Source organism: Bufo gargarizans, chromosome 9 (assembly GCF_014858855.1).
Source record: "Bufo gargarizans isolate SCDJY-AF-19 chromosome 9, ASM1485885v1, whole genome shotgun sequence".
Taxonomy (NCBI): Eukaryota; Metazoa; Chordata; class Amphibia; order Anura; family Bufonidae; genus Bufo; species Bufo gargarizans.
Genome location: NC_058088.1, coordinates 12,520,647 through 12,534,202, shown reverse-complemented (window position 1 = coordinate 12,534,202; position 13,556 = coordinate 12,520,647). Strand labels below are relative to the sequence as shown.

Genomic DNA, 13,556 nt, shown 5'->3' with positions numbered 1-13,556 from the left:
GGAGGCGTGGAACGCACTACGGGCATTTCCTGTTTCTAGGGCGAATAGAAGCACATTGTCCTGCTTAGTTCTTACCTGGCAATGCAGGGTTACTGGCTGTGCACCTAGGAAGGGCCTCGGAGGGCACTGGCTCCGTCCAGGAAGGAAACATTCTTCTGTTAGTGGAGCTATTAGTCAGGGGGAAAGACGAGGTAGAGGGCCTAACCCTGTGGACACAGCTGTGGGGGTCAGTATCTACTGCACAGATATAGATCTGATAGGGGGGCTGAAAAGTTCGATAATTACTGAGGAAATCTCTATTACTCGACTAGTAGGTGGTGGGGGGATGTCTTAGCGAGCAGAGGCAGGGGGCAGTATCCGTCATATCAGTTATCAGCTCATACCGCTTTATTACGTAGATATCCGCCGCAGTAACATCGTCACCTGCGAGAACTGCCTCAGATCCTGAGTGTAAAAGATGCCGCGTAAGAAGCCGTTCAGCAGCAAGCAGAAGAAAAAGCAGCTGCAAGACAAGAGGGAGCGGAAGCGCGGTACGTATCACACCACAAGGATATCTGCGCAATTTCATAAACCCTTGAAACTTATCGAATAAGGAGGAGTTTTCCGGTTTTCTCGTGTGATTTGCGTTTTAAAGCTGCGCTGTTTTCAAGGTCTTTGCTTGCTGCCATTGACTGTAGCGTGAAAAACCATGACAAACCTAAGGCTGTGGGCGGATCCTGAACGTGACGTGTGTGTACGCTGGCGGTAGGGTTACGGTAGCCAGACGGAGGGTCCGTGTGGCCATTTTGTCTCCAATAAATACGGTCGGGATACTTTTTTTTTTTTCTTTTCCCCCAGACTGTTTATTGACTAGACCGGATATGAGAAATACTGGGGGGTCATTTATGAACATTTTTTGCAACTTTTTAAATCTTTGTGCGACAATATTTTGTCGCCTGGGCATTTTTGCACCGCCGTCGTCACTTGGGAGTGGAGCGGGCCTGGGACATTGGCTCCAGCAAATTGTTTTACTGTCTTTTATGCCTGAAAACGGGAGTAAAAACTACTCCTTTGAGGGGCTGCCGGAGGCGCGTCTAATTGAGGCTACTTTCACACTAGCGTTTCTATTTTCCGGTATTGAGATCCGTCATAGGGTCTCAATACCGGAGAAAAACGCTTCTGTTTTGTCCCCATTCATTGTCAATGGGAACAAAACGTAACTGAACAGAACAGAATGCTCCAAAATGCCTTCTATTCCGTTTAGTTGCATGCTGCGGTTTTCTTTCTGTCCTGGGATGCGGAGCTAGAAGGATCGGGCATGATACACAATGCAAGTCAATGGAGACGGATCCGTTTTCTCTGACACAATAGAAAACGGATCCGTCCCCCGTTGACTTTCAATGGTTTTAGAGATGCAGATAATTCAACTGGATCAGTATTATCAGTAACGGAAGCGTTTTTTGATGAGCCCTGCCGGATCCAGCAAAAACGGGAGAAGTAGCCTTATGTGCCTCATCCTAAATTAACCGAATGCAGCAGCGCATTGAGGAGTAAAGACTGGCGTAAAAAGCTGGTCTTTATAAATGCCCCCCATTGTTTTTCTTCCTCTGGTACACTGACAGCAAGCAGAGATCTTGAAACTGGAAATTGAACTTAATGGTAGCGTGTAAGACTAAATACTGCAACGTTGCAAAAGTGAGCGGGGAGAAACATTCAGCTTGTTCAAGATTTCTGCTTGTGGGTGAAAGTGAGAGTGATCTTCTTCGCTGACAGCAAGCAGGGGTCTTGAAAACAGTGAGAAATTGCAACACAAAGTCTATTAGGAGGATGCACAGTGAAGCTTTATTTAGGTAAAACCTCCTAAACTTAAATCGCATCATTCCCAGGAGGAATCTTTTCATAGTGCAAGCTGACGGTTCCGGGGTCTCCTTGTGTCTTGGGAGGTCAGGGGTCGGCCCAGCTTTCCTAGAATCCTGAACGACAAGTATCGCGTTATACCTACATTCCAATGAGGAGTCTAGAAGAGCTTGGTGACGCCCTCCATAGCGATAGCTTTTGCTGGTTGTCGCGGATAGCAGCCCATAGGTTTTGATTGGACCGCCGGTACTGACATTTGGTGTCTATGACTCACCTGTACCTTTTCTTACCAGGGCCGCTGGAAGCCGGCAGGTCCGAGTCAAACAGCCGGAGCCAGAGCAGAGAACGTGGCGAGGAGAACACAGACACCTCAGACGGCGAGAACGTCCGCCCCCAAGTGAGGAAAATCAATCAGCAGCCGCAAGTCTTCAGGCCTGGAGAGAAATGCTATGACCCCAACAGGTCTGCCATGTACACATTCACACCAGTGCAATACTTCTATGCCGGAGGCGTCACCTGGCTCTGCCTGGCATTAAAGCTCCCTGCAGCGAAGTCCCATTCAAGCGACTGAGCTGTAATACCAGGCACAGCCAGTGAAGGCGCTGCATCACTTGCCGGAACCCTGCAGCTCCTTAAAGGGGTATTCCCATCTTAGACAATGGGAGCATATCGCTAGGATATGCCCCCATTGTCTGATAGGTGCAGGGAGCGCTGTGGCTGGAGGACCCCAGATTTCCTGGGGTCCGTCCACCACCAAGCGCTAATCCCCGCCTCTCCCATAGAAGTGAATGGGAGCGTGCCGCGCATGCCAGCGCTCGGCTATTTTCGGCGGCCCCATAGAAATGAATGGAATCCTAGCGATATGCCCCCATTGTCTGAGATGAGAAAACCCCTTTAAGTCTGCAGATTGCTGGGGGGTGCAGGGAATCCGACCTCCACCACTCTGATCTCGATGGTCTGTACGTGATACCCTCTAACGTGGCTTTTTCAGGTTCAGACTGCAGTTTGAAAGAGAGAGCAAAGAAGAAATTGAACACCGGAAGAAAGTCGCTCAAGAGAAGATATTGGAGCCAGTGGAGGAAGCAGAACTCGAGGTGGACATAGAGAAGATTTACAGGCCGGGCTCAGGTAATGCTTCTCTGACTATAGTGATGTCTTGATATAATCTAGACCCGTGATAACGATTGTATTGGGGAATTGCATGTTCAGCAATTCTCCCATATATATCGCATGTAGTTAAAACTGGGTAAATTCAGTCAACATGACCCTTGTAGAGGATGTGATGTTGGTGAAGACCATCATTTCGGACCCCCAATCATTTCCAGAACTGAAGGTCTCTGTACGGGAGCCCGGACCCCTTTGGCGCTGCTCAGAGATTTCTGTTAATGGTATTTGTATAGGACCGAGTTGGAAGGGTTTCCTGTGTAAGCCGACCTCTGGTGTGTCAGCACTCAGACGAGGACATGGACACAATGCTGGCAGCATGCTGAGCGTGGACATTCCAGGACGCCAGTCAGCGACTGTTCCAGCAGTTGCACAGCGCGCACGCCTGTAACAGCGCAGAGGAGCCTGTGCATACAGAATTCTGACTTCTGTGGTCCACCAACGATAATATAGTAATGCAAAGTAGAATTTGGCCTTATGGATCACAGTGTCTCTAAAAAGTCTACACACCCCTGTGGAAAAAAATAAAATAATCAGACCTAGAAGAATCATTTCAGAACTTTTTCCACATTTAATGTCGCCTATAAGACAATAGAAATACAAACTGAGTGGAAAAATAAAAAACTAAAATAATGCGGTTGCATAAATATGCGCACCCTGAAACTGATACTTTGTTGACGTAGCCTTTGACGTGTCAATAAAGCGCTCCACTTCGGTCATATTTCGAGGGCATCTCCTGTATACCGCCCTCTTCAGGTACACCCACAGATTCGGGTCTGGGCTCTGGCTGGACCTTTCCAAAACTTTGCTCTTCTTCAGGCGACGCCGTTCCTTTGTTGATGTGGAGGTTTGCTTGGGTTCGTTGTCAGGCTGAAATTTCTCTTCAGCTTCTTATCAGACGCCTGAAGGTTTTGTGCCAGAATAGACTGATATTTGGCACTGCCTTGTCTAAAGTCCCAGCTGCCGCCTCCGCCATGCTTCTCTGAGGGTGTGAGCTTCTTTTGGTCAGAAAGTTCATCCTTGGTCTCATTGGACCATAACACATTTTCCCACGTGCTTTTGGCAGACGATGTAGATTTGGGCAAAACATGGATTTTTTTTTATTTGTAAGAAAAAGCTTCCGTTATGCCACCCTACCCCACAGCCCAGACATATGAAGACCACGGAAGATGTTCGTCACATGCCCAGGTCTTACACTAGGGGGGCTGCTATGCCAATAACTGTTCATTTTCAGCGGGATCTTGACTTATCACAGACTAATCATGGTTTCCTCACAGTGCTGGACTTCCCAAAAAGACCGGCCTGGAGCTACGAGATGAGCAAGGAGGCCGTGCTGTCCCAGGAGGAACGGGCCTTTAAGGAGTATCTGCAGAAGATTTATGAGAAGCACACCCCTCAGGAGCTTAGCTACTTCGACCACAACCTGGAGGTGAGATATCAACCATAAGGGCGGTAATGACATGACAAATGCCATTTGCTGAAGTGACACAACGCCTTTAAGTTTGGCGCCTTTTTTGAAATCTCATAAGCAGCAACCTGGACAGATGACCCGGTTTAATAGCCCCTTAAAGGGAATGTGTCACACAAAATGTTTCTTGCCACTTAAAACCAGGTGGCGACACATATCCTTTTTGTTATCGAATCTGTTTTAATTTTCTGCTTGTAGATTTTAAAAAGAGATCTATTTCCTGTCCATGATTATGGGGGCGGCCATCTTGCCATGGACACAAGGGACAGGGGCTGACCCCATCTTCCACAGTAGAGTTTTCTAGGCATGCTCTGTGACCTGTGAAGAGGTCAGGAGGGAGCAGGGTGATCCATACAGAGGTGTTATCTGCCTTTGTAATCATAAGGAGATAACTGCAGTAATGTGATCTGTGCAAAAACTGCAGGATTTTAGAATTACTATTATTATTAATATTGACATAAAAAACTAAAAATATCATCAAAAATTCTTTCAAAATAAAAACGCGATTTAAACAATAGTCTGACACATTCCCTTTAAAATTGTCAAGCAAATAAAATATTGGCAATTTTAATTGTAGTCTTTTTTTATTTTATTTTTTAAAATTATTAGACATGGCGCCAACTGTGGAGAGTCCTTGAAATGTCAGACGTTGTCCTGCTGATAACAGACATCCGGCACCCGGTCAGTATTGCGGACTGTGCACGTTTGGCATCTGGGAATGAAGATAATACATTATTATTGTGCATTTAAAGGAACACTCCAGAACAAGTGTGTGTTCTAAGGGGGCGGAGCATGACTTGTGCATTTGGTCTTCTATCCTGGTGTCATGCTCCACCCCCTCGGCACTATGTTGTATGTGGAGTGCTCCTTTAAATTGTACTGCATGTGTGGTATCTTTGGCAGGTGTTACATTTCTCCCCTGCCCTCTATGACTATGTGACTCAAGAACTAGGCAGATCCTTGATCCTCGTTCTCAATAAGATTGACCTGGCTCCCCCGTCGCTGGTTGTAGCTTGGAAGCATTATTTTCAGGAAAAGTTCCCACAAGTCCATGTGGTCTGCTTCACCTCCTACCCAAGACATCCTGACGAGGAGCAGGACCCCTCTGCAGGTGGGACCAAGACATGTGCTTCCACACCTCTGTGCCTTCTGATCTGGCTTTCTTGCCCTTCTAAACCTGCATTATCTCTATCCTTGCCTCATTAACCCCTCCGTGCCCATACATTGTCACCAGTCCTGGCTTCTATACCTCCGGCAGTAACACATTCAGTGCTGATCACAGTGCAGCGATAGGAGGGGCTGCTTTTGTCCTGTCCCTATAAGCCCTGGCAATGCACAAAAAAATCGTGACACCTCTGTGCCTAGTAAAGGCCCCTAGGGCTGTGTACTGTAAGTAATAGGTATGCCTTAAAGGGGTTGTCCAAATTTTTTTTATTATATATATATATATAAATTTATTTATTTATTTTTATTTTTTATTCCTTCCCTCAGCAGTACCCGTGAAGAGATCTATAGTTACCTGCTCCGTTCCAGCTCTGGGCCATCTTCACTGCACTTCCAGTGTCAACTTCCACACCAATGGGGTTCTGTGTGCCACAGTAGCCAATGACTGGCCTCCTCAGTGATGTATCACCAAGCAGCACATTACTGCTGGGTCATATGCCACTTGAGGGTATGTCACTAATGAGGCCACGTGACCCTGTCCACGCAGGAGTTGACGGGTGGGGACCAGAAGTCCAGTGAAGACAGCCTAGGAACCGCAGAGCTGGAGAAGGTAAGTATAGATCTCTTAATAATAATCTTTATATAGTGACAACATATTCCGCAGCGCTGATGGCGCAAGGGAGGGATTGCAAACAAAAAATAAACTCGTGGACAGCCCCTTCAAGGTACTTTTGCACAGCCCGATTCTGGGGGATAATGAGGACAGGTCGACATTTAAAACCAGTGGCCAGCAAATTCTCATGGGACAGTTATTGAGAACAAGCGTTCATTTGAAAGTTTGTCCCCGATTTACCTTCCAGTATAAAAGGGTCCTAACAGATCCCTGTGTATTGTACATGCAGGTGTGGTAATGTAAAGTGTGCCGGGTGTCACTGATCTGATATGTTTGTTGACCTATTCTGAAGGTCATCAATATCCCAGAGAACCCCTTTTAAACGCTACTATATTGTCACGCTTCGGTGTGGGAGGGAAACACCACACTGACCATAGAAGGGAAGGGGGAAACAGGGAATCAGGCCTGAGAACTAGGGAAGGTAGGTGAGTTCATTCACAGGAATACCTAGAGTCCTATATAGCCCTATAGGACCCTGGTACCAATGGCAGGGACGAGACTAGCTGTTCCTCCAAAAGGAAAGACGAACAGGAGTCTACTTCAGGCCTAATACAAACAATAGGGAAATGCAACAGAACACAGAACCCAAACGAAATACAAAAGGGAAAGGAAAGACTTAACTTCAAAGAGGCTATGGAAGCACCAGGAACTCAGCCGAGATCCAACCACAAACAATCCACAGGCACAGAAGCTATAACCCGCACTGCATAGTGGGAGAAGCAACTATAAATAAGGAAGGTTAAATAGCCACATAAGCAACACCTGGAGGCAAGGGGTGTGGCCATTACCAGAAACAACACAGACGCCTATTGATCCACAAGGAAAACCTGTCAGATCAAACCATGTGTTGCCAGTTTCACAGATCTCCTGCCACTCACTGTCGCCGGGACATCCTGTTAATTCTAAATAATTATGTCTAAAAAATAATAATTTTCCCTCCATAAAAAAAGCCCTTAGATAACTACATATCGCTAGGAATGCCCCCATTGTCTGATAAGGTGAGGGTGCCAGAGCTGGCTCAACTATTTCCGTCGGCCCCATAGAAATGAATGGGAGCAGTGCCTGTGCGTGCGCAGTGCGCCCTCCGTGACTTCTAAGGCTCAGTTTATGAGATAGGTGCAAGTCCCACCTCCTAGCGATATGCCCCCATTGTCCAAGACGACACAACCCCTTTAATGTGTTCTAAATCCCTTTAACCACCCCCTCTGGTCATCTCTGTACTGATCTCCATGTGGCTGCTTCTTACTCCGATCTCTTTGTCTTCTATCAGTGTTTAAGAGGCGCCGGAAGAGGCGTCGGGTTTGGAACGCAGCCCTGGGCCCCAGTCAGCTCCTGCGAGCTTGTGAGATCATCACTGCTGGAAAAGGTAGCGACTTCCTAACCTCGCAGACATCGACTTTGCTCCTCACCGGAGTCTTCCAGTCTGTTCACATTGCTTCCTGTCCCCTTCAGTCGACCTGACGTCCTGGAGAGAGAAGATCGAGAGAAACTCGGCTGCTCTGCTCAACGCCGCGGGAGTGGAAGACGACCACGAGGAGAAGGACGATAACGAGACGGATGTAGTTGTCGCCCAGCAGGTCACTGATGCAGAACTGGGGGCACCCAGCAGAGAACGCTATAAGGACGGGGTGCTGAGCATCGGCTGTTTAGGTGAGACTATGTGTAAGCGGGGCACCCAGTAACTCATTGGGGAAAGTACAAGCTCTTGGGATGAGCAGTGAGCCCTATTATTACTCGGCCGGCCATTCATATGGCACGGAATAGTGCATTTCCCCCGCAGTGCCTGCTGGCCCTCTACTGCTCCCCCCCAGCTGATTGCCAGTTATACTGGAAGCCACAGCGGTCAGATGATGGGTGGGCGGATTTCAATATTTAAAGGAATTGAAGAGACCATCAGTCCATTGTGACATTAAAATAGTGTTTTCATTTAAAGGGACAACACATCTAAAAGCAGAACGAATTAAAGGGGTTGTGGGCAAAATTGTATAGGGGATACCTAGCTGTTGGAGACCCCCAGCGATAACAAGAACCGGGGTCCCGTTCTGATGAAGCAGCAGGTCGAGCATGCACACTGCCGCTTAATTCATTCTCTATAGGAGCGCCAGAGATAGCCGAGTACAGTGCCGCACGACCTGCCGCTCCATTAGAACGGGACCCTCTGTTCTAGTGATCAGTGGGGCCCCAAGGGTTAGACCCCCCCCAGCGATTAGATAGTTATCTCCTATCCTGTGGATAGTAGATAACTTAAAAACTTGGCACAACCGCTTTAAAGGGCATCTGTCAGCAGTTTTGTACCTATGACACTGGCTGACCTGTTACATGTGCACTTGGCAGCTGAAGGCATCTGTGCTGGTCCCATGTTCCTATGTGCCCGCACTGCTGAGAAAGATTAGGTTTTTGTATATGCAAATGATTCTCTAGGAGCAACAGAAGACCATTAGAAGCTCTGTTCTCTCTGCAACTGCCTCGACCTCTGCACTTTTATTGACAGGACCAGGCTGTGAAAATGTTATAATGCCTGGCTCTGTCAAAGTGCAGAGAGAGCAGAGCTTCTAGGTTTAAGGGCAACTTCCTTGTTGCTCTTAGAGGCTCTTTTGCATATGAAAAAATCATTTTTTGCAGCAATACAGACACATATAAACATGGGACCAGCACAGATGCTTTCAGCTGCCAAGCACACCTGTAACAGGTCAGCCGGTGTCATAGGTACAAAACTGCTGACGGATGCCCTTTAAACGGGATTCCTTTATATCGCTAGGATATGCCATCACTTGGTAAGGATCCGAACAATGAAGAAGCTGCAGCACTGGTGTAGTCTCTGTTTTTCCCTGACCACCCACTGTACAGCTGGCCCCATTCAACCCTGACAGGGGGGATGTCAGGAAAGCGAATGCAGTGCTACACCAGTGCGGCAGCCCCTTCATTTCAGGAGAGTGAGGGCCCCGGAGTTTGGGCCCTCATCAATCATAAAGCGACGACTTCTAGATGGAAGTAAGATCATTGACATCTGTGTGGGTTAGTGTTGAGCGAAATTGTGTTTTAAGTTCGGCGTCTAAAGTTCGGGTTATCGAAGAATCGCATTATGGATTCCGCTACCACGGACCATAACGGAATTTAGAATCCATAACTCGATTCTTCGATAACGTGAACTTTAGACGCCGAACTTAAAACACGAGTTCGCTCAACTATTCACTATCTGATATATGCGGGGATAAATTAGTGATTGTGAGGGGAGATTTCTCTGGACTTCCTGTTAGTTGCCCCATTGGCATATGCTGCAGCCAGTCTCTCTCCTGCTTGCAGTGGCTGATGACAGAAAACAATAGCTTATGTTCCACTGCCCCACAGCATCTGTTCATAGAAGTACCCTGGTGTAAAAGTGACGTTTGTAACACTTATCTTCCCTCCGCCATTTTTCTTTCTTTGGCAGGGTTCCCAAATGTGGGAAAGTCTTCTCTGATCAATGGGCTCGTCGGAAAAAAGATCGTCAGTGTTTCCCGGACGCCGGGTCACACCAAATACTTCCAGACGTATTTCCTGACGCCCACAGTGCGCCTCTGCGACTGCCCCGGCCTCATCTTCCCTTCTCTTATAGATAAGCAACAGCAGGTGAATATCTGTATCCGAGGAGCTGGTATCTACTGAACGTATTAACCCCTTTCATATATGTGGGACGCCCCCATAAATGGTCAGGTCATTTATACTGTGTCTCGCTTCCAGCTGCTTGCAGGGATCTACCCCATCGCTCAGATTCAGGAGCCCTATACTTCTGTAGGATATCTGTCCTGTCGAATACCAGTTCCCAAGCTCCTTAAGCTTAACAATCCAGATGGAGGGGACAAGGGCTGGACCGCATGGGGCATCTGTGAAAGTAAGTTACCGTCCATGTATGTCACACATTCCTCAGCAGGGCCTGAGGCACTACTGACAAAACGTCTCATCTTCTCCTTCCACGCACAGCCTGGGCAGATAAACGCGGCTACAAGACTGCAAAAGCCTCCCGCAGTGACACGTACCGGGCCGCCAACAGTCTGTTGCGCCTTGCTGTGGACGGACGGCTTTGCCTGTGCATGAGGCCACCTGGATACTCCCATCAGAAAGGTATGGGTCTGACCTTACCTCCTTCCCCCTCCCTGGGATTTCACTATTAAAGACTATGTACACCTTAGGCGCAGTTTTTTTTACTATTGCATTTTACTCATTTTGACCTAAAAATTATTTTTACAAATGGTCTTTTATTTATTTAAAAATATTACCCCTTTTCTCTGTACAGGCTTGAGAATCTCTAGTACCAGGCTCTGTATTTTTACTGTTTCCCGTCAGGCAGCTCAGATGAGGACTACTTATCTCTGACCTCTTAAATACTCATTGTATGCAAACGAGTCTCTAGGAGCAGCAGGGTTGTCGCCGTTACACCTAGAGACTCTGCTGTCTCTGCCATTGCCGCGTCCTCTGCACTTTGACAGCATCAGGCATCACACCTGTTCCCATCAATCAGCACGCCTGTTCCTGCTGACAGATGCCCTTTAAAGTTTGTTTTCTGCCTGTATATAGTGCTGTCTTTGCCACGATAAAAATAAAAAACGGAACCGCAATGTGTGAACTAAGCTTTATACTCCAGAGCTGTGTTCACAATTCTGCCTGCTTCATAACTGATACCTTCTAGTGTGCCTTGCACAGAGCTCGGTTTAGGTTCGGGCACCGCTCCTAACGTGTCTGTTTTAGTAAATAATTCTGTTCCACGTTTTCATCATTCTTATGGCGCTGTGTTGTTCTATTCCTCTATTGTTCCAGCTAGAAGTTTATGAATTGAATTGTCCACTGGGGACATGTCCGCATGCAGTATGTCACTGTCCAATCTGTGCCGCCAGTGTCAGACTGTGCAGGGACATACCCCCAACGGGTGACACCTAGTAGTACCTCTATTCATGAAGTTTTGGCAGGAATAATAAAGGAATGGTGCAACACAGTCATAAGAACAGATGATCCAGAATTATCTTTTAATGTGGAATATAATTTACTAAAACGGACATGTCAGGAGAGGGGACAGGCCCGCTTTAAAGAGGACCTTTGCCCCGCTGGATTTAATCTCCTTGGAGTATAATACAGAATGTAACTCAGGATCAGTACAGGATAAGTAATGTATGTACACAGTGACTGCACCAGCAGAATAGTGAGTGCAGCTCTGGAGTATAATACAGAATGTAACTCAGGATCAGTACAGGATAAGTAATGTAATGTATGTACACAGTGACTGCACCAGCAGAATAGTGAGTGCAGCTCTGGAGTATAATACAGAATGTAACTCAGGATCAGTACAGGATAAGTAATGTAATGTATGTACACAGTGACTGCACCAGCAGAATAGTGAGTGCAGCTCTGGATATAATACAGGATGTAACTCAGGATCAGGACAGGATACGTAATGTATGTACACAGTGACTCCACCAGCAGAATAGTGATTGCAGCTCTGGAGTATAATATAAGATGTAACTCAGGATCAGTACAGGATAAGTAATGTATGTACACAATGACTCCACCAGCAGAATAGTGAGCGCAGCTCAGGAGTATAATATAAGATGTAACTCAGGATCAGTACAGGATAAGTAATGTAATGTATGTACACAGTGACTGCACCAGCAGAATAGTGAGTGCAGCTCTGGAGTATAATACAGGATGTAGCTCAGGATCAGTACAGGATAAGGCTCCATTTACACGTCTGCAATTTCGTTCTGCATTTTGCGGAACGGAATTGCGGACCCATTCATTCCTATGGGGCAGCACGATGTTCTGCCCGGACACGGAATTGCAGATCCGCACATCCGGGTCCGCACTTCCGTTCCGCAAAAAAATAGAACATGTCCTATTCTTGTCCGCAATTGCGGACAAGAACAGGCATATTCTAATAGTGCCGGCAATGTGCGGCCCTCAAAATGCGTAACGCACATTGCCGCTTTCCGTGTTTTGCGGATCCGTGTATCTGCAAAACACGTTGCGGACGTGTGAATGGAGCCTTAGTAATGTATGTACAGTTATATTTTGCTGGGATTGGCAAGTGAAATACCATTTGATTCTTTGTGAAGTACGACGAGCTCGGTGTATAATACATAATCTTCCCTCTTAAAGAAATTTGGCAGAAACACCCGGAAACACTGGAAATGGTTTCCCTTGTTCAGACACGAGGACAGTCCGAGAATCGCTCCTCCTCGGCCGGAGAAGAAGAAGAGGAGATCTCCAGCTCGGGGGAAGAAGAGGAAGAACGTGACCGAGATGCTGATGAGGAGGAAGATGAAGATGAAGACACTGCTGTGCCTCAGGCTAAGAAGGGGGTCAAAACTAAAACTGCTGATGTCAACCCCTACGCGCTCCTCGGAGAAGACGAGTGTTGAGGAGCTTGGGCTGTGACATTAGGAGGCCTGTCCTGGAGTAAAGGTGAGACTATGGCCTTCCCCTGATTCACTTACTGCACAGGAATCTGCTTTCCAAGGAGAAGTCGACATGTGCCCCTTGACTGTTCCCTGTACACTCCATAGCATTGCTCTGCTATTTGACACCCTTCAGAACAACTACAACTCCCAGCATGCTGAGGAGCCATATGTTGCAACCACTGCGCAAAGGTGTACAGATTTATGAAGGTTTTATTGGGTCTTTTCATTTGCAGCAGAGATGGATAATTCACATATGAGCATCTGATACACAAGATGAGGCCTCATTAGGCCAGATCTTCTTAAAGGGGCTCCATTCGCCATGTTCAAGTAATATTGTACAATGTACTTATTTTAAAGGGCATCTGTCAGCAGCTTTGTACCTATGACACTGGCTGACCTGTTACATGTGCACTTGGCAGCTGAAGGCATCTGTGTTGGTCCCATGTTCATATGTGCCCGCACTGCTGAGAAAAAGAAGGTCTTAATATATGCAAATGAGCCTCTAGGAGCAACGGGGGCGTTACCATTACTCCTAGAAGCTCTGCTTTCCGTGCAATTGACGCACCCTCTGCACTTTGATTTCCAGGACCTGGTGTGATGATGTTTTCACTGCCTGGTCCTGTCAATCAAAGGGCAGAGGGTGCGGCAGAGCCTCTAGGTGTAATAGTAACGCCCCCGTTGCTCATAGAGGCTCATTTGCATATATCAAAACATCATCTTTCTCAGCCATGCGGACACATATGAACATGGGACCAACACAGATGCCTTCAGCTGCCAAGCGCACATGTAACAGGTCAGCCAGTGTCATAGGGACAAACCTGCT

At 47.1% G+C, this 13,556-nt stretch overlaps 1 protein-coding gene across 3 annotated transcripts; it reads left to right on the top strand.

Annotated features, from left to right (window-relative positions):
* The first annotated feature begins 47 nt into the window (after positions 1-47).
* GNL1 (G protein nucleolar 1 (putative)) lies at positions 48-13,134 on the top strand. Of its 3 annotated transcripts, none has more exons than XM_044306473.1 (13): positions 48-226; positions 399-530; positions 2,130-2,298; positions 2,828-2,964; positions 4,278-4,429; positions 5,078-5,149; positions 5,372-5,579; positions 7,576-7,671; positions 7,758-7,955; positions 9,736-9,914; positions 10,026-10,176; positions 10,266-10,406; positions 12,432-13,134. In XM_044306473.1, exons 2-13 carry the CDS (start codon positions 458-460, stop codon positions 12,692-12,694), a joined length of 1,839 nt encoding a protein of 612 aa, XP_044162408.1. In that variant the 5' UTR covers positions 48-226; positions 399-457; the 3' UTR covers positions 12,695-13,134. The 3 variants fall into 3 exon arrangements, with proteins under 3 accessions (XP_044162408.1, XP_044162410.1, XP_044162409.1); XM_044306475.1 differs by having other exon boundaries at positions 61-157; XM_044306474.1 differs by lacking the exon at positions 48-226 and having other exon boundaries at positions 249-530.
* The last annotated feature ends 422 nt before the right edge of the window (positions 13,135-13,556 follow it).